Source organism: Trachinotus anak, unplaced genomic scaffold, assembly GCF_046630095.1.
Source record: "Trachinotus anak isolate AG129_WGS33_773 ecotype Australia unplaced genomic scaffold, CSIRO_AGI_Tana_v1 ptg000015l, whole genome shotgun sequence".
NCBI classification, from domain to species: domain Eukaryota; kingdom Metazoa; phylum Chordata; class Actinopteri; order Carangiformes; family Carangidae; genus Trachinotus; species Trachinotus anak.
Window position 1 is genome coordinate 6,273,248 of NW_027273866.1, and position 27,443 is coordinate 6,300,690.

The 27,443-nt window shown below is 40.5% G+C and overlaps 2 protein-coding genes across 5 annotated transcripts in view; one reads left to right on the forward strand and one right to left on the reverse strand.

Moving 5' to 3' along the window:
- Window positions 1-457: 457 nt before the first annotated feature.
- On the reverse strand, window positions 458-26,119 carry cnksr1 (connector enhancer of kinase suppressor of Ras 1). Of its 3 annotated transcripts, none has more exons than XM_071497567.1 (21): window positions 25,981-26,119; window positions 24,697-24,854; window positions 22,425-22,627; window positions 21,890-21,974; window positions 15,000-15,041; window positions 14,686-14,805; window positions 12,245-12,304; window positions 10,862-10,930; window positions 10,509-10,637; window positions 9,200-9,330; window positions 6,853-6,998; window positions 5,940-6,115; window positions 5,802-5,835; window positions 4,762-4,937; window positions 4,495-4,568; window positions 4,025-4,096; window positions 3,575-3,645; window positions 3,052-3,113; window positions 2,872-2,962; window positions 2,389-2,570; window positions 458-1,945 (listed from the first exon to the last, which is right to left on the reverse strand). In XM_071497567.1, the coding sequence occupies exons 1-21, from the start codon at window positions 26,030-26,032 to the stop codon at window positions 1,505-1,507; spliced, it is 2,574 nt and encodes an 857-aa protein (XP_071353668.1). In that variant the 5' UTR covers window positions 26,033-26,119; the 3' UTR covers window positions 458-1,504. The 3 variants fall into 3 exon arrangements, with proteins under 3 accessions (XP_071353668.1, XP_071353667.1, XP_071353669.1); XM_071497566.1 differs by having other exon boundaries at window positions 15,000-15,044; XM_071497568.1 differs by lacking the exon at window positions 12,245-12,304 and having other exon boundaries at window positions 1,356-1,945; window positions 15,000-15,044.
- Window positions 26,031-27,443, forward strand: part of rps6ka1 (ribosomal protein S6 kinase a, polypeptide 1) — a 53,326-nt gene continuing 51,913 nt past the window's right edge. For both annotated transcript variants that reach the window (XM_071497577.1, XM_071497572.1), the window contains exon 1: window positions 26,031-26,171. In XM_071497577.1, coding sequence (XP_071353678.1) covers window positions 26,031-26,171 — 141 coding nt within the window. The remainder of the gene's footprint in view (window positions 26,172-27,443) is intronic.

The window sequence follows — 27,443 nt, forward strand, 5'->3', positions numbered from 1 at the left end:
GACAAGGCCACAGCGCTGAAACTTAATGAATCACATGCGCTAGCTTGTGTGAACAGATCACGACCCGATGAGAGAAACAACATCTCAGTAGCAAACAGCATCACCCATTGAGTGACTAATTGTTAATGGAAACATCTAGTTGACACCAGTGGTGCAATATAGTGAATGCAGCACAATCAAAGGCAGTTGAAGAAGAGTATTGCACTGAATTTAAAAGTAGTTTGGAAAATCAATTCATTGATACTAACATATTATGGATATTTAAATAGGACAAGAATGTCTTTGAATGTTGGTGTTTTTCGCACAATTTGTGTGTGTCTTCTCAAATCTGCATCATCAAATACATAACTATTTTCAAACCAATGGCTCAGATGTTTAGACCATTATAGAAATTATTATATCTATAAATTAATTTAACCTTAAGTTTCCCTTTTTGACCAGGTGGTAGGTCAAAAAGTCATTTGCAAAGGAACAATTGTCATTATTTTTATTCAGAGATGTGACCTTCAGCACAGAAAGCTCATGCAAAGAGCTGGAATCAAAGAAAAATCACAGACTGAAATTCACGCATAAAAAGACGGACGTGGGCATACACATGTAAAGGCATGCATTTATAATCTGCCCGCTCTGTCTCACATTAACTTACACGTACATACACATATAAACAAACACTGAAATAAAAAAAAAAGGATCAAAATAATCTGAAGACACAATGGTGGAACTTCACAACACATTTCAGTGATCGTCTCGCCCCCTTTTTATTAAGCTGATGGAAGATTACAGCAAAAAGGAGCAGGGTCACATTAGACATCTGAGCGCTTAAGGAGTCTTCACTTGTTTTGCTGTATTCATGGCAAACTTGGGCGATAAGGAACACTGAACCAGAACGGTCATACTGCTCTGCCATGTGGTTGAAATACACAGGTGTGCACAGGTGCACAGAGACAATAGGGCTCAAGGACATAACCTTGACCAACAAGGAGCTCCAACAACAGTGAGAAGTAAATTTTCTGTTTTGAATTTTCTGTGCAAAATAGTTCAAATCTATACCTTTACTAAGGTAATAAACAAACACATACAGTATTTATAGCAAAACTGTATTTACATATCACATTACAAGAGGCATAACGTTTATTACAAGTCCTCACTGAATTCTAAGAAAAGTTCTATTTGATATTTTTTATCATAAGAAGAACAAAATATAAATATATAGTGAACTCAGATTGACACTTGGCAAATTGTTCTTTTCTCTGTTGTAAACTTGTCATATTTGTTGTGAGCAAGTACAGGGTTCAATGTGTTTCCTCTAGAAAAAGACAAACAAGTGTGAACTGGTGCATTTCACCGACATACTTGATTACAGCGTTGATTGAGGGGCAGTTTGTAACCGATCCTTTCATCAGCAGATGATGCACCTCTCTCACACTGTTGCATTACCAGCGTCTTCCATTCGTCTGATTTTACGTAAACAGAGCAGTTCTGCAGTGGTGTGACTGTTTCAGTCTTAAATGTAGAAGTAGTTCTCAGCAACTTCTCCGCTCTCCACCATCTCACTCAGCTGTTTGTTTATCGAGTCCTGCAGCGATCCCAGAGAGAGTTCTAACACTGGACTAGTCTCTGTGCTTGGAGAACCCTGTGGGATCTCCAGGAGAACATCAGACGGCTCTGCGTCCACTAGCTGCTCGCCATCACTCAGGCTCAGTCTGTATGCGCCTTCTGTGTGTGCCGTGGCTGTTTCCTTAGCGACAGTTTCCAAGGCAACCTCCTCAGCAGGCGTGTCCTGCACCGCCGCATTGTCCCCTCCTGTGGAGGCCTTGAGCGCGGTCAGTTTCTCGATTTCTTTAACTAGTTCCTCGTTTTGCTCCTTCCACTGACGGTACTTTGAGGCTGTCAGATCAGAGTCGTCCAGGATCTTGTTGATCTGCAGCAGCTCTGCTTCCTTTGCCTGGAGAGTGAACAGGGGCTTCAGTGAGAACGCAGACATACTCAAACATGAATTTTTGACTGAACAACAACCCTGTTTGATGCTTATTTCCTTGAATCAAATGAAAAAACATGCTACAGAGGTGTGACCTCTGCCCAGATGAACTTCTATTACATCTACTTCTTTATAGAATTTAAATTAAAAGAAATTATCCTGATCTAAGCCTGATCATATGCAGCCCCTAAATTCAGTCAAAAACAAAAGACACAGGCTTTTAAGACTTAACAACTGATTGTATTATTATCACCAACACCATCATTTTTAACTGGTGAATTTGTCATTATAGATGATATGTCCAGTAAATGCTAAAATGTAGCAGAGTGAAGGTGTTGGACCCACGTCAGCATATTGTTATATGATGCTGTGAGTTGAGTGAGTAAATGAAACGTGACTTTTCTCCTCACCTTCAGAGTGCTCTGCAGGGCCCGGAGCGTGTGTGCCTTCTCATTAATGACGGGGTTCTTGTTTCGTCGAATGAACGATTTCCTGAAGTGGTCGTGTGTAAACGGCTGCTCGTGGCCGATCAGAGAAACTCCTCCTTCCTTTATGTTGTTTAACATCTTACCCATCTCATCCTCCGGGACGCCTTCTCACATGTAAGTGACAGGAGAAAGAGAAGGAAGTAAATACAAAACATGGCCAGTGGGATTTGTTTGACAGCATCATACACATGAAGCTGTTTGGAACTATCCATTTGGTGATGGCTGATTGGACAATATAGCCACTGGGTAAAGATGAAAAAACAACATGTCACGGAGAAGAAGCACAAGCTATTAAAACATTTATCAAGGGGACTGAGTCTTCACAGATTAAAGAAATTATTCATTGAGGGAGAAAATTAGAAAGCAGTGAGGAGAACAAGAAAGAAGAGGAGACAGAGTACAAACCTGATCCTTTGCTGCCCCCTGTTGGAGTCCCTGATAATGGCACCTTGTTCATCTTCCCCTTGGGGCGAGGCAGAGTGTTGGACTGCACTTTCTGAGGCACATAATGAAATCACATTATGATCTGAATCATACTCTGTCTGTGTGTGTGTGTGTGTTTGTGTGTGTGTGTCTCTAACTCACCTTGTTTCTCCTGCGGGGTGAAGGAGATCTCTCGCTTTCCGACTCAGTTTCACTGTAACATTCTGTCCACAAATCAGCACAGGTCTTAACTCAGTGATATGACAGAACAGCATATTACAATTTATAGACAATACTTATGTACTACATCCAACTTTTCTGATTATTTCTAATTGGGTGATGGGGTTGGCTTGGTTAAAATCATATATGTAAATGCAGGTAACCATAGCAACAGTATTTATACTTCATCCTGTGTTACCACTTGACTCTGCTGAAACTATCATGACCACAGATTAACACAGACTACAATCTTTAATGATTACCTTTGATAATGGAATAAGTGATAAGACTTGGAGGAGGAAGCACCACCATCTTGCCCACTGTGCATTATTACTAACAAATTCAATAATATAGGCACAGAGGTGTAATGAATTTTGAATAAAAGAAACTGCTAAATGGATATCTTAAGTGTGCATGTTTTAGTGATGCGGTGTGTGGTAAAAGTGTAAGGAGAACATCAACCTACCCTCTTCACTGTCAGGGCCTTCGTGGAACTTCTTGTGCTTCTGTATGGCTGTAATCAGACAGTTAATCCATCTGGAGAGAACAAAATGACGAGACATCAAAAATAAAACTAATACAATTCACAATATTTTCTAGAGTCTGGATCTTTACTGAAAACAGCACAAACCCTAAAACACCAACTGTAGGGGGCAGTGCAGACCAACACCTGTCACAGTATGATTTGCCGTGCTCACTGTTTGCAATAAAATGAGTGAATGACGACATTGTAGTGGAGGTGGTGCAACCCAGCAACCACACAATCTATTTCCTCTTTTGTTGGTATTAGCCCACCATTGGTTATTTATCTAAGAATTTAAGTTTTGGTGGCTAAACGTGAATTATTACACTTCCTCAGGCCTGGAAAAAAGAGAAAGGCAGACGATAAAAGAGAACAAAGACAGGCTGAACTTACTTGCTCATGTCACTGACATTGTCAGCAGCGAAGAAGAAGTTCTGAAACCTCTGGTGGCACATTTTGAACACGCTGGTGAAGCGAGAACAGAGAGAGGGGGAGTCACAAACATGACGTGACTCTCGGAGGACAAGACACTTGTCCCAGGGAAATTAATACACATAAATTACATCTCCTTCCCCTCCTCCCTTGTTAGTAGTGATGAGACTTCATGAATTTATAAGGTACAAGCTCCACTTTATCCTGAACAGCTGATTTTGAAAACAGGGAAAATGGTTTGTTTTAGACAGCTTCCTCCTGTTGCACTCACAGGGACAATAAAGTTTCTGTCACGAACTAAAAGACTAAACTAGTTTTCCATTTCAGCACCGTTATCTTTCATCAGACCTACAAACTTCAAAGTTCTGCATATTTCTACAGAAAATGTTCACCAGCCTATTAAGATGATTTATCATTGAGTTCATCCTTACTATTTTCTCTTGTGCTCTCCGGCGCTCTCTATGCTGTAGCTGGCTATATTGACCAGACCTTCTGCCTTTTCATCCTGTAGAAAAAGAAAAACAATTTCAGTAAAGCTAAACTGACTAAAGAAAAGAGGAACAGTTGAGGAGTAAAGTTAATTAAATAGCTTATACATTGCGTTTGACTGCTAGTCATACAAAATAGTCGTAAATTTAAAAACAAACCACTAACAATTGTCTCTGGAATAAATTCAGTGCCTGCTCCCATATGCCCACCTGCTGGCTGTTGTACCAGTAAAGTGACGGCCCCTTGAGGACAAACCAGAAGCGCTGCCACTTCTGGGTGATGAACACACTGCTCTCCTTCCTCTTCTTCCACAGCCAGCCGTCGCAGTCAGGACGACCCAGCTCGCGGCAGGACACGCGACGCCGACTCATAGCCGTCGTCATTCCTGGGAGGAAATGACATCCAGGGGTAATCTCAGTTTTTGAGTGGCAATGTAACAAAGTATTAGTTTTGATATGAGTGTTTATTTCATTACAATACCACTTTCCTATTGTGTCTGGCACTTATTTTATATATATTTTCGATTTATTGTTCCAGGAACTGCGGAAGCATGGAAACCTAGTTTATTTTCAACATTTATTATGATTTGCATCTGTCTTTTCCTGCCTAAACAAGAGACGAGTCTTCTGAGAGCACTTCCTCTCCTAACACCTCTAACACCCGAACATGCCTAACTAGCACTTACTATGCATTTCAAGTTCACTGCTTTCCTTGATATCCTTGCACTTTGCCTTAGTGAACAGATTTTGTATTTAGTACTTCAAGGTCTCCTACTGCACTGAAACTTTAGTGCTGTTCCTCACTTGTAAGTTGCTTTGAATAAAGGCATCTGCCAAATGAGTAAATGTAAATGTACATTTTCAAAGGATAAACATATAAAATAATTGCTTATCCTTGTCTCCACTCTTCCTAGCCCATACTTTATTTTAGAAAATACACAAATGCATAGCCTTTACATTGGTGTTGGTGTAGCATTAAATGGACTTGATGCATTGATTAGTAGATTGGGAAAAGTTGTTTTTATGAACTTATCTTTTTTTTTAATGAATAAGCATTGGTATACATTGGTTTAATACTGAGGTCTTGCAGACAGATCTGTTGATCCTGAAGAAAAGAAAGTCATATTTTTTCCCTCCATTTTGCCTTTAAATTGACTTGGTCTAGACTCCCGTCAACCCTATCCTGAATTCATCATGTACTGGTTTTGGTTGAATGTTCTGCTTACATTATATTTCAGTAAGAACTGTACCTTTTGTAGAGCTCTTCTTAGTGTCTTTATTCCCCTGAAAAGAGAATCCAACAGTCAGTGTTTCAAATTTAGCTTAATACAAACCCCTTTAACTGATCTGGTCGAAACTAAAATTTATGGTTATTCTTTTCCGCTCACCGCGTTTCCAACCATTTCAGGGCAGGAACTGATGCTCGCTCTTTCCTGAATGGCTCCTTGAGGTGAAGGACTTCTGAATGACCCAAAGTTCAGGGGTGAAGGACTTCTGGGTGATGGTGACCGGTCACGTCTGAGTCTTGGGGAGAGCCTTGAACCATCCAAACCCTCAAATTCCCCTGAGAAAATTTGTGTAGACAGTTAAATGACAGTAATGCGATTATTCAATACACTATATTCAAGACTAAATTTGTGTCTATAGTCAGTGATCGACATCAAATAATCTTTTCCTCAATTAACACCACAGTGTCTAAGCGATGAATCTCATGGTACCAAGGCTAATGAATCCATTAAGCTAACAATTTCTCAGACTAGTTTTCCATTAAGATAAAATTATGTGACTGTTGGCATCTCTGTGATGTCAGAGTCTGAAATCCTTTTTAATGTCAAAGTAAAATGAAAGCCAACACTGTCACCTAAACAGCCCTTGATTTTTCAATATGACTAAAGAAGAATCAGGGTCACAATTTGAGGCAAAAAAACTGAAAATTCCCTTACTATAAGAGTTACAGAGGAGACATTTAAAACGGAAAGATCACAGGTGGACAGATCTATTTCAAACGCCTCATAGTAGCAAATGTAAATTGTGAGTTTTTGATTTACCTGCATATAGTATATCATGGACTTTCATTTTTAACATTATTTAACATCAAATTTTTTCCAAGAGATGTATTTAAATGGCTTAAGCTTCAGTTATTCTTTCATATCTGTTAATAAAGACTACTTTTTTGCTGAACCCTCTCTGCACCATGTTCCAGCCAATATCCTGCTTTAACAACTGAAACATATTGAGGACTTTTGAGGGAAGAAAACATCTTGCAAAAGGCCTGGATTTCCTCTACAGTACATTTCTTACCTGAGGCTGAAAGTGTTGACAACCCCCCTTGCTGGTTTTGATATGAAGTGAGAGTCAGACTCCCCTCCAGCTCCTTGTCTGAGGACAACTCTGATTCCTCCTGTCCCATGGGCTGCTGATGTACCTCTGGGCCATGAATAGCTTTCCTGTAAAGGAAAGCAAAAAGACTCATCACAACACCAATCAAAATAACTCACTGATGGTGCATTCAGGGGCTTCTCAGAGGCCAAGACGTCTGAGATTTTAGAATCCGCAATCAAAACACATGTAATTTACAGAAAAATAATCATTAAGCAAACGTGTGTTTGACAAAAAAACGTTCCATACATACAGATTAGTACGAAGTGAAACCTTTTGTTAAAAGTTCAATAGTAATATAAAGAGTAAACAACCTCTATTGTCACTTAAGGGAGCCATTTGTAAGTTTTTTGCTACAATTGCTACATAGCCAATGTTAGCATCAACAGCTGTTTATTTACCAGTCTTGCCAAGAGCTTAAGCCACCATTGCGTTTAAAAGAGGTTCTAATTTGCCCTGTGAGCAGCGGGCTGACCGGGCCAGAGCTAGCTGGTTAGCAGGCTAACTTCAGTAGAAGAAAATAAGTGATAGAACACGAGGGTTACGCTGTAGACAGCTATTGGCAAGTAAAGGAATGAAGTTTGATGCGGAACTCACAATGTTTCTTCTAGACTGGTAAGTAAAGAGCTGTTAATGCTAACATTGGCTATGAATTGGCAAAACATATAAATAGCTCCTTTAAAGGTATTTAATATGACTCTGTATGATAGCAGTATAACGTTTTTGCTTGTTTTTTTTTGTATCAGCATGTGACAGAATTATTTACAACCTTAATGCACCATCCACGCATACTCCCTCCATTTGTCTGAGTACGCCTGCTCTCCATCAGCTTTCACTGTGTCTTTTTGACTCTCTATCACTTTTTCCTCCCTTCTCATACTTTTCTTTTTTCCTCCCCTTGTATATGTCTTTCGTCACCTATCCAAAACACTCATCTATTCATCTTTTTCCTCATCCTCCTTTTCACTCATTTCCAGTCAGATGTGGGTTGTTGGTGTCTGTAATGGAATTTATGGCATTTGCCGTGTGACCTCATCGCAAACCTACCGGTTCCTGGCAGATTAACGAGGTCAAAAGGGTTCGTGGGAGGTTCAGCTCTACTGAGTAAATCTCTGGTAATTTAGTATACCAAACTAATGTCCAACCTGCTCTGTCTGCATACTGAGATATTACATTGCAAGTTCCCACAATTCACAGATCATTTTGCTGGTTATTCCTGTAATTCTAATGCCTAATTGTCATAGTCAAGACAAAACGTATTTGTGATGAGACCCAGACACTAGATGGAAGAATGGCAAGATGATTTGCTTTTAAGAAATTTGCTTATCAACTTATCAACTTCATTCATTCAACAACAACATATTGCATACTGTGATCGTGCATGCTATTTTACAATAAAAGGCACCTTAAAAAACCTTCTTTCTACATTTTTTTTTTCCACAAAAATTTTTTTCTTGGTGCAGTGAAATAGAGTGAAACAGCAGAAAGGTGTATAATGTCACTTGTATCCACATGCACAAACTTTGCTTAATAGCGCAACTAGTGGTCATAAATCTGTCAAGGTAGCTTTAATTTACATACATAGAAAATAGAGTATATAAAATAAAATGTATTTTGATTGTATGAATCATTCATTTTTATGCATTGACTGTCTTTGGACAAGTAAGAACTATCTATCCTCTTAACTAAACAACACCTAAAGTTAACTTAAAATAAAGCTAATTTAGCATAAAAGCTAATTATGCTCTCACCTAAAAGACATGGAAAAGAAGTTCAAACTTCCCTCACTTAAACTATGTAAATAATCCAATTTCTGAAGGATGATTTGATGTCACCCCTAGATGTAATTATCCTGGACTTGAGTGGAGTGGCTGAAAATTAAAATTGTATGCATGCAACTATAAGGATGTTGTGGCTTCGGGTTTCTTCTAATGGTTTTCCAAATGGTTGGAAATTTTCTTTTTCTTTCTATTTTTTTTACTTTGTCTATGAACAGGCAACTCAGTAATCCTCTACCACTGTATATCTAATTTTATATCATGATATTTATATGTCTTGCTATATTATATATAGAATATTCAGGAAACATTAATTGAAAAACTGTTTATGGATAAAAATAACTAAATTAAACAGCTGACAAATCTGAAAACTCATCACAGTGATGCAAAAACCACATTAAAATCTACTATTGCCAATGACTACCTTATATACACACAATTATTAAAGGTAACAACAAATTATTAGAGGAGAAGCAAATTTATGCACTCACCTGAAAGACAGGGACCTGACAGAAGCTGCTACCCTCTCAAATATGGAGTGCCTTGGATTCTCCTCCTCGTCCTTTTCCTCTTCCTCCTCTGACCTCTCGTCTTTCTCCGCTTCCTCTGTCTGAATAGAAATCTGCAGAAATACATGCATGTGAGTGTGCACGCCAAAATGTGTGTGTGTATGTGTTCTCAGGGGTTAGTAGAGGGATGAGGAGGCGGATGTCGTGTGGGTTGTAATGGTGTCTTCTCCTCACTCTCCATCCGTGCACTGTGTGGCTCAGGAGATGAGATAACAACACAACCACACAAGCACAAATGCACACACAGAACTCTTGACACTCTTGCTAAAAGCAGGGCATCTTGTGAGGGCAATAAGGAGTTGATATACACACAGCCGATTCACATCTCCTTATGTGCATTCTCACAGCCTGCACCACCAGCTAGATCTGCGATTAACATGGCAATGGTCACAAGGGGGTGTGAAATGTTCGGAGTGTGAGTGTCTCTCTGTGTGTGTGTACTTTCAGATGCAGTGTGTAATTCACTGTGTAGTTCAAAGACAAACAACAGTTGGCATAGTGACTACTGAAAGCGTGCAAGTGTTTATGGAAACAGATCCCCAGTGATGTGAAGCGGAAATCGAAGAGGATTCTCATGAAGGTCCAGGTTCCCCTGATACAAACTGTGGTAACCATCCAGTTTCTGAAGGATGATTTTATGTTTAATCCCTGGATGTAATCACCCGACCAACTTAAATTGAGTGGCAGATAATTAAAACTGCATGTGTGCAACAATAAAACAGCCTGGGATTTCTTCCAAAGGCTTCATAAATGATTAGAATTTCTCCAGAAGAAATTTTCAAGCCCACAAGCTTGTGAGGCTTGTGAGCAAAAAAGCAACAAGAAAAAAAATGCCACGCCTAAAAATGTTCTAGTCTCTGTGTGTGGTGAGTAAATCTGAATACTGGCATACAGTAATGATATGCACAGTTTTTTTTTCCCATGGTTCTGGCCAAGTGAGGTTGGTGGTGAAAGTACTGTGTGTGACACATGGATGAGAAAGCAAATGATGTAATCATAGGATTAACTAAATTTGATCTAAAACTCTGTAAGTGGCTCCTGGTGGTTGTAATGTTGTTTAAATCCTGAGGTTTTTATTTATTTCCTTACCACCAATTTCTTGGTTAGTGTACAACTCAACACCCTTTTCAAATTAAAAGGCAGATATATGCACACATTTCACTGACTACTTAAGTTAATCTGATTGGTGGAGTGATGAGGTGAGTGGAGAAAGACTTCAAAGATCCCTGACCTGTGTGGAGGAGATCTGCTGGACTGGCTCTTTGATTCGCGCTGACCCAGGGATCTTCTTCAGGACCAGAGTCACTCCACTGGGATTCTCCTGCAGCTTCTTCACCAAATTTGCTCTGCTCCAGCCCACCTGACACAGCAGCACAGGTGATTATTTGAATATGGATAACACTGATTCCTTCGCAGTAAATGTACTGAACTTTGTCTGTGTTGCTTTGTAGCTGAGACAATTCACGGTTCATATTGACAAGAAAGCTGAAAGACTGACAGGCTGACCGGAAATATACGGTGCAATGGAGCAGATACACACAGGTTTGTGTACACATACTCTATATCATACTCTGGATCACTCACCACTATCTGATCGTTAACTTGAATCACTTCATCACCAGCCAAGATCTTCAAATAGACATCAGCCGAAGGCTACAAGAGAAGAGACAACCAACACAAATAAAAACCTGTAACAAACAAAATTCCATCAATTACTGTTCATTTAATTATGTTATATTTCACATTGTAGAGGTAGTGTTTTTGCTCTGTCTTGATTTTGCCCAGGACCTGAGGAAAATCCTAAATGGAACAATGACTTTGTGAGCTCACTGATTGTCTGTGTGTTTGTGGGCAGTGGTCACTTCTCTTAATAGCAGTTGCAATTATGATGCAACTGCAGAAGCAGGAGAGTACTTAATTGTTGACATCATGGAAAAATAACCTCTCCATCTTTCTGTCCCACAGGAGTGCTGCCCTCACACTCATTTTACAAGCCCTCCTTATTCTGGCTGATAAATACTCCTCCATACTCCCATGGCTCACATGTTTATTTTATAACCCCCCTGATCTCAGTGATCTTTGGCTTTCTCAGAAAATCATGCATCCGTGCTCCTTCTAGAGAAGCTTCTCTGTGTATTAAAAGCCAAATCAATTTAAACTAAACAAAATCGACATACTAATAATACACTAATACACAGACATAGTTACTGCTGTGTCATGATTGTTTACATGCTGTCGGCAGTATTTGGAACAAGCAGCCTCAAGTAGGTATTTATAAATACAAAGTATTTGCAGCACAAGGGCTCAGATTGGTTTCAATTTCAAAAGAGAAAGAAAGAGAAGCCTACAGCTAAAAATAATGTGCCACACAGAAGCTCTTCCAAGGGGATTTCTGCCTTGTACAGAGCTCATGCTGTCATGATAAAGGCAACTTTGCAGAGCAGAATTCAAAGCAGAGAAAGACATTATTGTATACTGATTCTCCTGATTCGCTGACCACAACCACTAAGTGAAATCGCCACAAACATCGAAGGAGTTCATGTGAGTCAGATAAGGAAAACTAACAATCCCACTCTTTATAGTTGCTTTACATAACTGAAAATAATACTTCCAGTTCCTTATAGATGAGAGGCAATGTCTGTGCTCAGCAGAAGTGGAAACAAGTGTAAAGGTGTTATCTTCTGCAGGCCACACAGTAACAACCTTTTTAACAAGACAGAACCAGGTAAGAACTGAAACAACACAAAGGGCTAGACTCTCTGGAAAGTAACCCACAGCTCTTTGCATGGAGCTCCCTCAAAGAGGCAAACTATAGTTGAAGTTTTGGTCTGAAGTTCAAGAGGGGCAGAGGTTTGACTCATGCTGCTCTTCAGAGGATTGGTTAAGAGCACTGAGACGGCAGTGATGGTTAACTCTGCGTGGCTCGTGAGTCAAGGAGAGGGAGGAAAGTAAATGGGAGAGCCTGACCTCAGCAGCGGTTCCGGTCACGTAGTGGTTACTGGAGCCAGTGGACGCTATCTCAATCCCCTGAGAGAAAGAGAAAGAGATGTTTTATACACTCAGACTGTGTATAATACAGACTGATAAACCTCCTTATACTTTGCCATCAATGTCACTTCACTGAGTCAAAATGATTCACCATAATGTACAGTGCTCTGTCTGCGCAGCTATTGATTGTCTCCAGATGTATCGATGGTACAGCTTGTAATTACCCATCAGCCGGCCCTGACTGATTATTTTTAGTCATAATGGGAATAAGGACAGCCAACTAATCACACCCCAGACCAGCCCCAATCACATAATCAATACATATCACATGGCAACAGACACATGGATAGATTTAAACTTTGAACTGAAAAGATCAGAGTCTAGGTGACCATTTCCTCCCATCACTCATAAAAACAATATAGGACGTACAAATATTACCTATTGCTATTAGCTTATTGGCTGAAAATATCCAGGTTTTCTGGGTGTTATTGGCAGAGGCTGTGACACGTGTATACCACATACTGCATATCATATCATTTCAAATTCTGTGGCTATAAAATTCAAATGCAAACCTGAAATTGTCACCAGATTACACTCTCTCGCACAGGTCAGTGTGAATTTGGTGTCTTTAATGGTAATGGCAACGCTTTACTTTAACCCACCATTTAGCATTTACATGTCATATACATACATTTATAGAATGTATAACTAATACTGTGATTTAGCTGTAATCAGACATGATGTAATGATATAAGTAAGTAAGATAAGTTATAATTGTTGACAAATACTGTGCATTAATAAATACTAAACATTTCAGCTGTGTTTATCAAATGTAATTAGTGCTAACCCATCTATAGCTATAGGTTGGATTAGTAAATTTTGGATTTTGCTATTGTAAATCATCTGGAGGGTTCTGCAATTCCCAGAGATAACTTCCCAAACGCAATGTAGTAAGCTATTCATCACCTGTGCTAACTACCCAGTCATTTTTTCGTTAAGTCCAAACAAATGGCATTTATGCCATTATGAAAACATAAAAAAACATTACTTCCCATACTTTAAGCTACAAAAACAGCATATCTTCTCTCATCTAGCTAGAAACTAGCTTGTAAATTCAGATTCACGTTTACCTCATAAATTGAAGAAGTGTAAATTACGTTTTGTACATTCAATTTATGCGAATCATAATTCTTCCTGCCTCTCATTTCCCTTTCTGTCTTTAGTTCCGTTTACCCTCCATCTGTTTCTTTCTGTCAAGTGTGGATAATCAGGTGTTGTTGCTAGATGTTAAGTGCAACAGTGTTTCTCTGTTGACACGCAGACTGTTATGCATCCATGGACACAAACACGAACAAAGCGCATGCTTGTCTACAGCATCAGAGTTGATGAAGTGAGGCTAGAAAATGTGCACAACGTCCGTAAAGACGCAAAACACTGAGGATTATTCGAAAGGCCAATCAAGTGGGTGAGTGAGCACGAGGAGCTGGGACTGCTATTATCATCTAACAAGACAGGTTTTTACCTAATGGTCTACAGTGCACAAAGGGAAAGGAAACTATACAAATGCACTGAACGGAAATTCTCTTTAGAAATGAATCCTAAAAGGACATTAGATGTAGATGTTCAAACTGAAGAATAATCATTAGGAGAAAAGAAGAGGTGGGAATAGAAAGTTGTTGATGAAGACCCGGATGTGAGGGAAGGTTTTTGAGAAAATAATGAGAATAGAAGCTGGTACAGTGAGAACCTTGAGTTAGATGAAAGAGGTGATGAGTGGAACCAAGTGATGATGGAAACCTCCAGGCGAAGATGAAGGTAGAAAATGAAAACTTGAACTGACAGAGACAGTGAGAGAAAACGAGACAGAGAGTCACAGTTTGTAGTTAAGATACCGGTGAAGTGCGAGAAGGAGAGAAGAATTTTAACAATGATGACAATAATGAGATGGTAAGATGGAGCACAGATGAGCAGACGATGAACAGATGTTGCAAAAAAAAGAGAAGAAGAGGCAGAACTCTTGAGAAAGACTTTAAAATGGTTGCACAGAGTTGATGGAGCGAACAGTCACTGAAGCAAATTCTCCTAGTTGAGAAGCTGAGACAATCAACTAATGATCAAATTAGTTGCCAGCTATTGCTCTGCTGATTGACTAACTGATTAATCAGCTAACTGTTTCAGTTATACATCTTATACATTATCAAATGGATCATTGGGACACCCACTGACAGACCCCATCTAATGCTGTATGATTTAAACATCAGAAAGCCAAGTTATATGCTCAAATATACTGTACAGTACAGTAAAAATGTTGGCACCTAAAATAGTAAAGAAAATTTGCGTTTGCTCAGACATAAAAAAAACTTTTCATTGTCTCTACCTCAAAAAGCTCAGAGTTAGAAAGAGCAAGAAGACATACTTACCAGCTGATCACCAGGTGCTACAGGCACTAAGTCAACACTCTCAAGCTGGGCGGTGTGGGTAAGAAGCGCTTCAGGGCTGGAGTTCACGATCTCGTCACACACCACCACCAACTGACGGCACTGGTGATTGAAACACAGTTTATTCTGATGACGTCGGTTTGGTCTATTTATTTGGCACACATTGAAAATACACTGTTTGGCATACTATCAAGACCATCTCATTCAATCCTTGATAAATTAAATAAATTATATTTCAAATTACTTATAGATGAAGTAAAATAGACAAAACATAGAGAAATAATTAGCAGACTTACTACAGAGATTATGTCCTTTTCCTTTTCGTAGACAGTGGTATCCTGCTGGATGAGTGAAACAACATGAAGTGAGTGCCTGTTTCACAAAGCCGAACATCCAAACGACAGCACAGCAGCCTATGGTATGTGATGGTGATATTGATTTGTGGAAATGGGACGATCTGACTCAAAACTCATGTCCTATTTCCTTCTCACAGCATGAGCCAGGAAGTCAAAGGCCACAGGTATCCGGAGGCAAGACGGGCATCGTTCCAGTTCCAGTATGGCATGGGAGCAACGCCTCTTATGGTGTGTAAATTCCACCTAATCCATGGATTCACACTAATCCCACACACATGCGCACCCACTTTATGCACAGGAAGTGTATGCAAGTGTGCACCTAGTACATGAACACACATGCAGGAGGTCAGTGGTCAGTGTCACAGTTATTAGCATCAGTACAGTGGACCTAAAGTGCTTGATGTTTAGTTTCTGGGAGGAAGGTGTTGATAATGCTCCTACAGGCACCAGAGCTGGCCTGGGAGCTGAAGAGGTGAGGGGGAGGCTTTGAATGAAAGAGGATGATGAGAGGTTTAAAAGAGTGGAGGGTAGATATTTACACAGCACTGAATATTTATTGAATAGACTAATGCCACAAACCATTACTGCCCATAAGCTAATTTGCAATGCTGATGTGTGAGTTACATAAAGGCTTGTAAGGGGAAACTAATCCCTGTAAAATGTAACAAGGGATCAACAGTGAACACGGTTGGATTTCTGGGCTAATTAAAGGCCGTGACACAAGGCTGGAGGGAGGGGTACGACTAGGAGAGGTTTCTGTCCTGAATGCTGGTCAGTTCAAGTGGTCTGCTTGTGTTTGTTTTGTGTGCATGTTGCTGTATCGCCTTCTGGTATTTGTTTGGGTATGGATACCTGAGAGAAGCACTGCAAAATGTTGTGTATAAACACTGAAAGATGTCTGGAGCTTTCATCTTGATCCCTACTTGAGTAAAGTAGCCTTGTCATGGCCCACTGGCTAGATGCTAAAGTAGCTAGTTAGTTAGCTAGCTCGCTAGGCTTCATTCAGAGAATAAAAGACATTTAATTAAGGATAGATATTTAAAACAGAACTTAAGCAAGAAGACTGACTTTAAAAGACATACACAGATTGAGTTATCAAAAACATATTACTCAATAGGGAGGAAAGCTGGGTGCAAATGCTCTGAGAGCCTGCTGCTAACATAACCAAAACATATTGTTAGTGCAGAACAGTCCTGGGGAAATGCATCTGAAAATAAATGTATTATTAATTCTAGCCACTTAGAGCAATTTGTCTCACATGTCAATACCACAAGAAAATTAGGGCGATCACAAGAGTTTTCAAACAAGACAAAGAGTCTACAGCCTGAGAGTCGGTATGTAGTGATGCTTTGACCTAAATGCTAATGTTAGCTTACCAACAAAGCCACAATGATGGTGTTAAAACGCTGATGCTTTGCAGATATGTTTACCGCTCACTATTTGCTAATTATCACTGAACACCAATTAGAGAGGCTGATGGGAATGTTATTAGTTTTGCAGGCATTTGGTCATAAATCAAAGTATTGGACAGATTAACATTTTCATCAACGCTGTTACATTTCATCCAGAGAGGAAAATGAATGGCTGCACCAAATTTACCAACCAACCCATCTGACAGATGTTGACACATTTATCTCACAACTGTATGTGTGTAAACTCGCAGAAAAAGTTACAAGATCTTCAAGTCAGTGGGATTCATCCTATAAGAACCATCAATGTCTGTACAAAGTTTCATGGCAATTCCATCTAACAGACTGACATAATGACTTTGCCAACCCAGAGCCACAACGCTAGTAACCATTTAGTACAATTTGCAATGACTGGCAAAGTAAACATTATGATAAACCTGATCCATTTCAGATACGAAAATAAATGTTCTTTAACTGCTGTAAATCCAGGCCACACTACCAGTGGCCTGAAGATACAGCAGGATTCACTATTACACTGTAACATGTAGGTTAATGCTGAAACAAGGGTTAAAACCTCGGATAGACATTCTTTTATGACTTGGCCAGATCCATATTGTAAGTGGCAGTTGTGCTAAATGTAGCTAAGGTTTAAATTTGTTGCACCTCCAACCATAAACTGTCGCTTCTGCTTTTGCTTCTCTGATAACACCTCTTTCTTTCCAGTGTCTCACTATTGCTTCTTGGTAAAAATGGTAAAAATACAAAAACATCAGCTCTGTTTTGTGTTGGGATTAGAGCCATGTCACAGGAGGCTTCCCACAACACCAAAACCTGTTCTGCATTTCTTTTCTAACTCCACCAGAACAGGAAATGACACCTTCCTGTGTGCGAGGTGGGCTACAGGTACACTTCTGCCCTGAAACTGATGTCATGTCAGGAGGGTGTGGTGTGAAAAGAGCACAAACACTTCCCATTGCTTTTGCAATGAGAATGTAGATACAAAGACATTGTGTCTGCCTGCATACAAACACAAATGTGTCACATGCAGTATAAAAATAATAAGCATGACATATACTATATAGGTCATTAAAAAAATCTATCACCACATCCCCCTTAATTTTAAGTTCCATATATAGCTACGAGGTGTTTGCACATACACACATACACATGCACATATAAAGCATGTGATATTTGTAAAGCATATGATGCCAATGTGACATTGTTTTATTGCTGAGGCAGAGACCCATGAGGGGGAGAGGAGACAAGAGGAGGGGAAACAAGAGAAGAGGAAAGGAGACAAGAGGAGAAGAGCTGTGGGACATGTTTAGTTCCAAGCAGCCTCCAGCATGTTCATGCTCCACTTTCATGATTTTGCTCTCAATAAGATATTAATTAAAATACCTCTCTTGAAAACAAATGCTACTGTTTTCACAGGAACCCCTCAGGTTTTGCGAGAGACGATTCATAAACAGTGCACTTTCTGTAGAATTGAAGTACTTTCAGTTCTCCATCTACTAAACCAGAACAAGGGGTCCAAGATCACGGAGGTGAAACACTCAAGTACTGCAGCTCTGGACTTTCATTCACCCAAACAAGTGTCAATATCAATATCAACGACAAAGAGGATCACACACTGATCAACATTCAAGATCGCGCTTTATTCTACTTCACTATAACTACAGTAGTCACAGGTTCGCCACAGTCATACTGTAAAATCTAACATTAAATGTTAGACGATGCCATGCAGAATGAGCTTCACAGTGACAGATACCCTAATATTTCATTGCATTCTTCTGCACTGTAATGTAACATGCGTCTACTTCACTTTAAATAAAGGTCTTGTGATGTGTTGTGTTGTGTTGTGTTGTGTTGTGTTGTGTTGTGTTGTGTTGTGAAGCATGGTGTGTGGCTTGATCAGGCGGTGAGCTAACTTTACAGCAGTGGTCTGTGCCTGAAAGCTGTTCTCTCTGTAGTTGTCTAGGAAACAAAGACAAGCTATTATGTGGGTGTTGCATTCAGAAAAAAAAGCAGACAACAAGAATGTACACAGCTATGCATGGACATGCATACCCAAAAACCTGAAACTAACACAGAAAGATGCAAAAACACACATGGATGTACATGCATGTTCAAACAGACTGCTGGTTATAGGCACAACAATAAAATATATCAAAAGATAGATCAAATAGATCAAAAGCCTTGTCTACCCAAGCCCCGTCGTGTCTGCTAGTTTGTTTATGTACTTGGACTTCACCAGTAGATATTTCCTATTTGCCACCAGGTCACATACTTGCTATAAAAAGACTGGCAGACATATTGTATTCATGTTAGATTTCTTTTACACCTGCTCCTTATCTCTTCATTTCCTAGCCATGTTGTCTTTCTTGCTTTTTATCACTCCTCTCAGCCTTGGATTTCTCTTATTCTCTCTGCTTTAGCCCCAGAAATAATAAACATCACAGCTCTTACAGCTCACAGAGGTGACACCTTTTCAGTCTGTCCTGTCATCCGATAGCAGCTCAAAATCAGTGGTCATGCATTGTCTATCATATCTTCACTGACAAACAAAAATGTTACATAACCAACATGTCACCCTTTAAACAAAAAAGCAGTCACACTTGTCTCAGAGGCATGTCGTTCTTAAAAGTTAAACATTGAAATCTCTTAGAGTCACATTTTCACCTGGAGATTCTCGTGTCAAAGGCACTTTCAAAAGTTAGATTATGCAACAGAAAAGCTGTTGTTTTCTTTTTTTTAAAGACCATTTTAAACTCACATACCTTTATGCAATGCTTTTGCTGTCAAATCCAAGTTAATAGTTCACACAGCCCTCTCTCTCTCTTTCCTTCTGTCTCTCTCTCCTGAACTTTGCTAGCTACTTGCTGCTCAGCTGAGCGTGCATTACTGTGAAACTCAGAAGTGGCAACTCCACTGTGGGACCCCCAACAGCACCAGCTGACTGAATGACTCTGACCGCCCCGCAGTGTGTGAGAAGAAACACACAAACACTCAAACACACACAACCAAAGAGGAAACAAGAGCCCTTTCTTTGGTGTTAAGGATGTGGTGTGGATTGTGTGCATGCAGTTCCACAGAAAAAGACGTCACGATGAAGCTGTGGCCTCCTGACAGCACATCATTTTGCAGTGATGGCTCTACACTATGCTATGAATGCTATGGTAAATGCGACGTTGCTGATGTGATTGCTATGGTATAGGGAGACACATAAGCTTCTGTAATGCGACTCAGCTGTTCAGTACATGACGCAAGTGTGTGTGAATCAAAGTGGTCCTCTCCACAGCCTGCAGGTTGATAATACTATGATGACAGTTCGACAGATGAAGTCTGCCTGAAGATTTTTTTCATTTTCTCTTGTCTTATAAATGGCTGCTCAAATTTGACCTTTTAGCTCTTCTGCCAAGGCTTTTTAATTAATAACTGGCCAGCACCTGCAATAACAACAATGGGTAATATGCAGGTTTTAGAGATATGAATCTAACCTATCCATTAGCAATTCCTTTTTTGTGAATGGAATTAGTTACTATGTGGTAATTTAAACCTTGGACACTCATTCAATGGGTGAAGTTTGAGAATAGGGAAAGTCCAGAAGATGAGCTTTCACTTCATTGACTGTATGTCCTATGTCCATCAAAAACTAGCTGACATGACCATGAACTCACTGGACAAAATGCTAAAACTACTTTTTTATGGACAATAATTCTTACCTTTAACGCACCTGCATACACAGACACACAAGTGAGCACAAAGTTCAAAAACAGGAATTGAGCAAACAATGGCCAGTCATTACCAAACGATGATCAACCTCTGAGAGGGACCGGCCACAAAAACAGTGAAGGTCTTAAATTACTAATCATTCACTGAGTGCCCTGCCTGCGTACTTATGGAGCAGACAATGAATGAGAACAACAGTCGACTGACCCAAATCTGATTCACTTCATAGTGGCAAAAACATCCGATCAGAGTCAACAAGCTAAATCATTCTCTGAAATCCATACTTCCTTCCTTCCCCTCTGGTCCTCCAAGTCCATAAGAATAATGCTACTGTTACTATACACCAGCACAGAAACTGTGACTCTTAACTCTCACACAAAAGTTGAGGCTTGCTGTTAACTCCTGTGAATGGTTAAACATGTGAAACTGAAAAAATCTGGTTCAGACTGTCCTCATGTGGCCAGTATAGTATATCTCATATGATGTTTGAACAATCTCTGACATTATTATCAACCCTTTAGAGAAAACCAAAAAAACCACACTGAATGATGGTCAACTTTAAAAAAAAAAACAGGCAGAAAATACACTTGCTGTTTTACATAAGTGTCGGCATGAGCCATTTTAAGCAGTCAAGCTAACTGCGAGAGCAGCAAAAGCAGCATCACCTTGTGGAGAATTATCCAATCAAAGAGGTGAGAACTGTACCTGTCGTGCTGGGCAGGCGTCCAGAGCGGGCTATAGAAGTGCTATATATAAACTCCTCTAAATACTGAGCCTCCTCTCTCCCCCACAGCTTCCCTGCACCTCTTACTACCTCTCTCTAATTACTCTTGCTATCTCTGCAGTTCTATCTTCTTTTTGTCCTCTTCACTTCCGTCATCTCACCTTTAACTCTAATGCCACTACAGTGTGGTCTCAGAGTTAATGGTCTCCCTCTCTCTCTGCCTGTTGCTCTCTGCTGAGCTGAGCATTCAGTATCACACACACTCCCCCAGGAGTCAAAAGTCATTAAACGGTTGCAGCGCAATCCCTCTCGCAGTCTCCTCCTCCTTTCCCTGCCGTCCCCTTTGCTTCTCTCTTTGCCCTTCCCTCCCTCCCTCCCTCCCTCCCTCTCTCCTTCTCTCCCCGAGGCACTACAACATATCCAGGCCTGTCTCCTCTTCTACCTGTGAGAACTTCTCACCCACTTTACATTCATCCAGTTATGAATATTCCTTCTCCTCCCTTTTTCCTTCAAACATTTCACAGTATCATGACGGGGTAAACACAAACAAAACCCAGCTCTCCTCTTTGGCAGTCCTGTCAAGCTTCTTCAAGGTAGGCCTTCAAATATGCCAGGAATGTAAAGATAAAGAACTCAGGCTAAAATGAAGAACTAGGAGTGTGTCTGTGTAGTATCTGTTTATCTTGTTGCGTTTTAGGGGCCTGATTTAAAAAGAAAGAGCTGATCACCTGATAAGTCGTAGTTCCTCTTTGGAAATATAGTGTGCACGAAAATACCACTAGAAACACGGTTTACTTGCATGTGGTTCCTCTTAAGATAAACACCTCATGTTTTCATGAACATTAGTCAATACAGTAAAATGTACTGAACTGGCACATGGCGGCTATTAGATGAAAATAAAAACAGCAGATGGACAAATGTGCAAGAGTTTTTAATTAATTGCTTGAAGTCATAAATGGACCAACCTTGTGAACAATTTCTCCCAGCTCTCTGCAGTAGTTGAATATGTTCTTGGTGGAGGTGCATCCACTGAGCTGCAAAAACTGATACCTGGAAAGACAGGGATTACATTTCAAAAAGGTCTGGATAGAAACTGGAGGGACTGAACTGTGAGCACAAGTACAATGATTTAATTCCACACAGGTAATTCAAATGAACAAAGACAATTATGGATCTAAGACAGTCTCACAAAGAGAGAATGAAAGGAAGAAAACACAATGTGCAGGTATCAGCTTTCTTAACAAGGGACAACGTGTAAACAGCAAGTCAGTGCGTACACCAAAACATTCCCCACGTACTGTAAGGGCTACACTTCTAAATGACTTTAGCCCACAGCCATGTTTTTTTCACATAAAACCCACAGTAACAACATCTACAGCCAGAACTATTTTTAGAAGACACAGCAGAGAGCATTTCTAAGTAAAAAAAAAATAACTGCAAAATAAAATAGGATTTGAAGTAGTGTATACATAACAGTTAGATAACTCCCTCTTTACAAACCTGTTGAGCAGAGAGAAGAGGCCTTTGGCAGAGGTGATGAGCTCCACTACAACCTGTAGAACTCCAACTGGCAGCTTGGTGGCGCTCCGGCCTTCGTAGCTGTTGAGGCGCCAGCGGCCCTGGATGCCCATCTGGAGGCTGTGTGCAAGAGCACGCAGCTTCTCTGTCAGACCACGCAGGGTCTCCCCGCCTATGCCATACGTCTGAAGAGCACACCCACACCAAGCACACACATGCAACTGGTTAAAGGACTATTTCACTCCTTGAACTTTATACATAATCAATCTGTGATGTTTAATGCATTTCTTGCCCTCCTCCTACCTATTGTAACACTTCACAGAAAGACGGGGTGTAATAATACGCATTTCATACACTGTGATCGGACGTCTGGCCCGGTCGTCTGGCTGAGAGTCTGGGTTGCATTCCCTTCATGTTCTGTCACCTCTCCGAACAAAACCCTAACGGGCCCCCAAACTGCCGAAAACACCTCACAGAATGTCATTTCAACGTACATTTGTGTTTTGCTAGAGGGTGGAGAACACAATCACAATACTGACTGAAATGCATGTTGAATTAAGAGCAAGAGAGCACTTTCAATCCAGCAGAGTAAGAGCAGAGTGAACGCCATGCTAGTTAGTGGAGTTAGTGTCATTTCCTCTACTGAGACAAATTTATTCAATTATGTTATTTATAAACATAAAGTAATGTGATCCGGCCAACAACGTAATATCATCATAATGCTGACTTTAAGCTCAATATCTACCAACATTAATAAAACTGTACTCATTCTCAAAACATTGTTTGAGAATGAGTACAGCTAATGTTGTCAAATACAACATCCCTTTAAGGCCCCTTTAACAGGACAGGGCTTCTCGCGTCTCTTTTATACGCCTGTCATCACCGTTTTCTGCCCAGCTGTGTGTGAGACGTGACTCTTCACAGCCACTGAAGAAGGAGCAGGTTATTGTCGTGACCCACTCATCAGCGGTCAAGAGGTTCAGACCGTCCGGGCTTTGTTGTTACACTTCAACCAGCCGGAACGGTCCTCCATCAACATGCAGCCCTTTTCAACGCTGTAGCTGTTAATTATGTAACTGTGCACTTGAATGTGTTTGGTCTGTTTCATGTGAGCGTCTGATGGTCGTTTTTATGAATGAGCACAGTGTTAGCAGAACTTCACGGGACATCAAGACAGAGAGTGAGGGGAGGAAGTGACACATGCACATACATACATAACACGTTGTGGTTAGGGTAAGGTTTTAAAGAGTGCATTTGTGAATGGGTTCCAATCCTGACTCGTGTTAAATAACTTCACACAATTGCACTTATGTGAGGCTTTTCCTGCAGGAAGTCCTTATTCCCACTCCTTCAATCAGACTTTGGGGTTAAACTGTTAATGCAGTAATGACTATTTCAATCAGTACTAAAGTTATTTCAATAATTCGACAACAGGCAGTTTAAGCATCCCGAGCTTTAGTCTTATGTTCACATGCTGTTACGCCATCAGACCTGGAACCTTGCCCGGTACTGTCCTGCTCAATTAGTCCGTCCAATGAAACAAAGGCCACTCTGGAAGCACACAAACGCCCACACACACACCAACACATCTATTTAATGGTCCTAAAACTCCCTTTCAAAATTGGACAGGGAGAAAATTAATTAGGCAGGAGACAAAAAAAAAAAAACAGGACAGAGAATCAAAGGAAGGGCGGAAGTGTTTTTTAAGCTGACTGCAAACTTTTGCAGAAATTTGCATGTAAAGTATTAGGCGCAAGCTTTGGTATTCTAACTGCTTTGGTTGCAGTTAAAGCATGACTAGTCCTTTGATCTTGGCTAGAAAAAACAGACACCATTTTACTATGATATGCTTGAATTTTGATATAAAAGTGGAGGGCAAAGTGGAGCAATGAAGTCAAACTTGGTGCATGTTGTTAAGGTTTTGAGTATTTCAGTGCAGCAGGACTTGTATGGCCATAAGAGCAGCTGCTGTGTACTCTGGCTGGATTTGTCCAACAGCTGCTGGTTCTGCTATGCAAACAAGAGCTGGATCTAAAAGCAGTGTGATGGTGGGAAAAAAAGACGTCGCTGTTCTCCGGTCTCAGACCATACACAACAAGGCAAAAAGATGACTGCTCAGTAAACATCCAGAGAACACCTCTCCTCCTCGCACACTGCCTCTACAGCACACACAGCAGAGCAGCCTTGGATACACAGAGCACTGCTATGGACACGTAGTGAACACAAACACACATGATTCTGCTTCCTCGCTCACCAGAGAGCAGAGTTTCTCCACAGCCTCCAGTATGAGCTCCTGGTGTCCAATCTTATGGACTCCCAGCTTTTCCAGCTCCTGGGAGGTCAACTGGAGCAGTTCCACACCTGACAAGTGCCACTCCGACACTGGGTACTGATGCAGGGGGGCATCCAGACCTGGCCACAACACACAAAAACACACAAACACTTCAACCACATGCAACGCTCAAGTGTAAATGGCAACCATATGTAGTCAGAAAAACACATGCATGTGCAGGCAGAGACATGCAGAGTGAGCGTGGAGTAACAGAGGCGGAGGATCAGTGACTTAAGTATGAAGCATGAGAAAAGACTTCTGCTGTGCTGCATGAAATGTGTCTGTGAAACACAAGAGATTTACATAATTTACTGGCTAAACTGTTACAATGTAACTATCCCGTCTTTTCACTTTGTATGTATTTGAAGTAATGACTTCCTATACCTGCTTCAAAATAAAACCACAAATTGGCACAATACAAATTGATATGTAATAACCTGAGGTGGAAGATGTATTCAAATTATATACGTCAGTAAAAAGAGCAATACTACACTATGTATAATAATGTTCACCTCGGTACAGCAGAAATCTTGCATTCAAATTTTCAAAAGTAAAAGTATTTACAAAATACAAAATGTACATTAGGTATCAAATGTAAAAGCACTCAGTGCATGGTATGACCCCTGTCAGTGTTGTATTATTACATAATTGGACCATTATTATTGATGCAGGTGGTGCTTCAATGTTGTTCATTGTGAAATTCTATTTCATATACTGTTTGGTTTTGGTATAAGTATTTGCAGTACTTGAATAAATGTACATAGTTACTTTCCACCACTAATATTTCACCTTTACTGTTGGCCAATGTTGTAATACACTTACGTAACAACATAAGACAGTATTGATCATGTACTTTACTGTATAATGAGCGGTATTCTCTCTGGAAATGAGCAGTTGAGCGAAAGAAGACATAAATCAACCAGGCCACTGAACGCAACATGTCCTATAAATAGAGAACAGACAGCCAGACAGGTAGTCTCCACTGTCCCTGATGGTACCTGCTACCTCAGTTGTTGACACTGATCAGAACAAGACTATTGCTTCTCTCCCAGCTCAGGCCACTTCCTCATTCCACCTCCACCTTTCACTTCCAAGAGGATTTGTGTGGCGCTTCTATTTCTGCCCTTAGCGTCCGAGCCAAAGTACCTGTGAGGCGATCAAAGCGTGACCAAAAAAAAAAAACAACAAGCCAGAAATGTTCCTCACCTTGCAGCCACTCGCTGACTCTCTCCTCGCTCCAACACGTTATAGGCTCCATGCTCGGAGTCCTGTTGCAGTCGTTCGTTCAGTTTCAAGCCGTCCTGGCCGACTTCTACCTCTCCGGGCTGCTGGAAGAAGGAAAAGTCGATCCTGATTTGGAGTCGGACGATGACGAATGGCACTCCTTACAGGTACAGGTAAGAGTCCCCCTGCTGTCAGCCAATGCGAAACTGTCAGGCTGGACCTGGAGAAAAGACCCCTCCCTCTTAGCCACCCCTTTCCCTTACCTGGAAGAACGGATAGTGTGCGAAAGTTTCTGCGGCTTTAAGGCTTCATAACTTCCCGCATAGTTTTACTTTCACGCACAATCACGTCATCCGCACGAAAAAAGGGCGCAGGGCCCGTGGTGACTGCCCGGCAGCATGTGGACGGGTGCAACAACGCAACACCTGCCCGCTTACAATTCAGCACAATAACACTGTAATAATGCAAAATAATACTCTAGGTTTTGAAACTTAATTTTGATCCCGTACACGAAAACACGCCCATACAAGTTCATGAAATGTCACAAGACTTAGAGGGGAAAAAAAGAACTTGCTCTCCCTGCACAGACCAGCACGTCTAATCCTCTTTTCCAAGTCCCTTGGTTCAGCAGCTCTCCCAGGAATTTTCCCGGAAACGTTTCCTATTTTATCCTTTGAACCGCACTGACTTTCTGGGCTCCACTGTGAGAAAAAACATTACCTAAACTTTATCAATATTTTATTAATGCCCAATCCCAATATTTTTTTACAGTATGAGAACATTTCTACTAAATTATTTACAGTATCAATAATTATACCAGATGCATGCCACTGGAGGAATGTATTCATTAATAATTTATCCATATCTACAACACACAGATTCTGACTGAAGAGAAAACACAGGGATATTATTATTGTATAATATTAAATTTTGTGGTGACTAACAGTGAGGTGTGTGGTTTCCGTGGGGAATTAAAAGCCAGAGACAGTGTTTTCATCTAATTAATTGTTAATTATCCGTAGTTAATATTATGACAAACAAGCGAAGCAGTAACAGGCTGGGGGGTTTAAAGTTCATATTATGTTGAATGATTACCTCCATAAAATCCAATATTATGAATTCTTAAAGGAAACTGTGAGTCAAACTAATGTGTGCAGTTGATCTGTTTCTTTCCCTCATCTTTGAATCAGTGTGCGCTCCATTCATGCTCATGACTTGAAGTGTAGGGATTTTGAGAATGAACTGTGGAATCTATGATGCGAGCTACAACAGGAGATCACATTGTTAATGTCTCATATTATACAGTTTGTGACGAACGAATCTGCAGCCAAACCCCCCCCCCCCCACAAACAAGAGGTAAAGGGCACAGCCTGATGAAAAGGCTGTAGTCATGAAAGAGCTGCCCTCTGATATCTGGCACCCCCTGCTGTTATTCTCTTTGAACC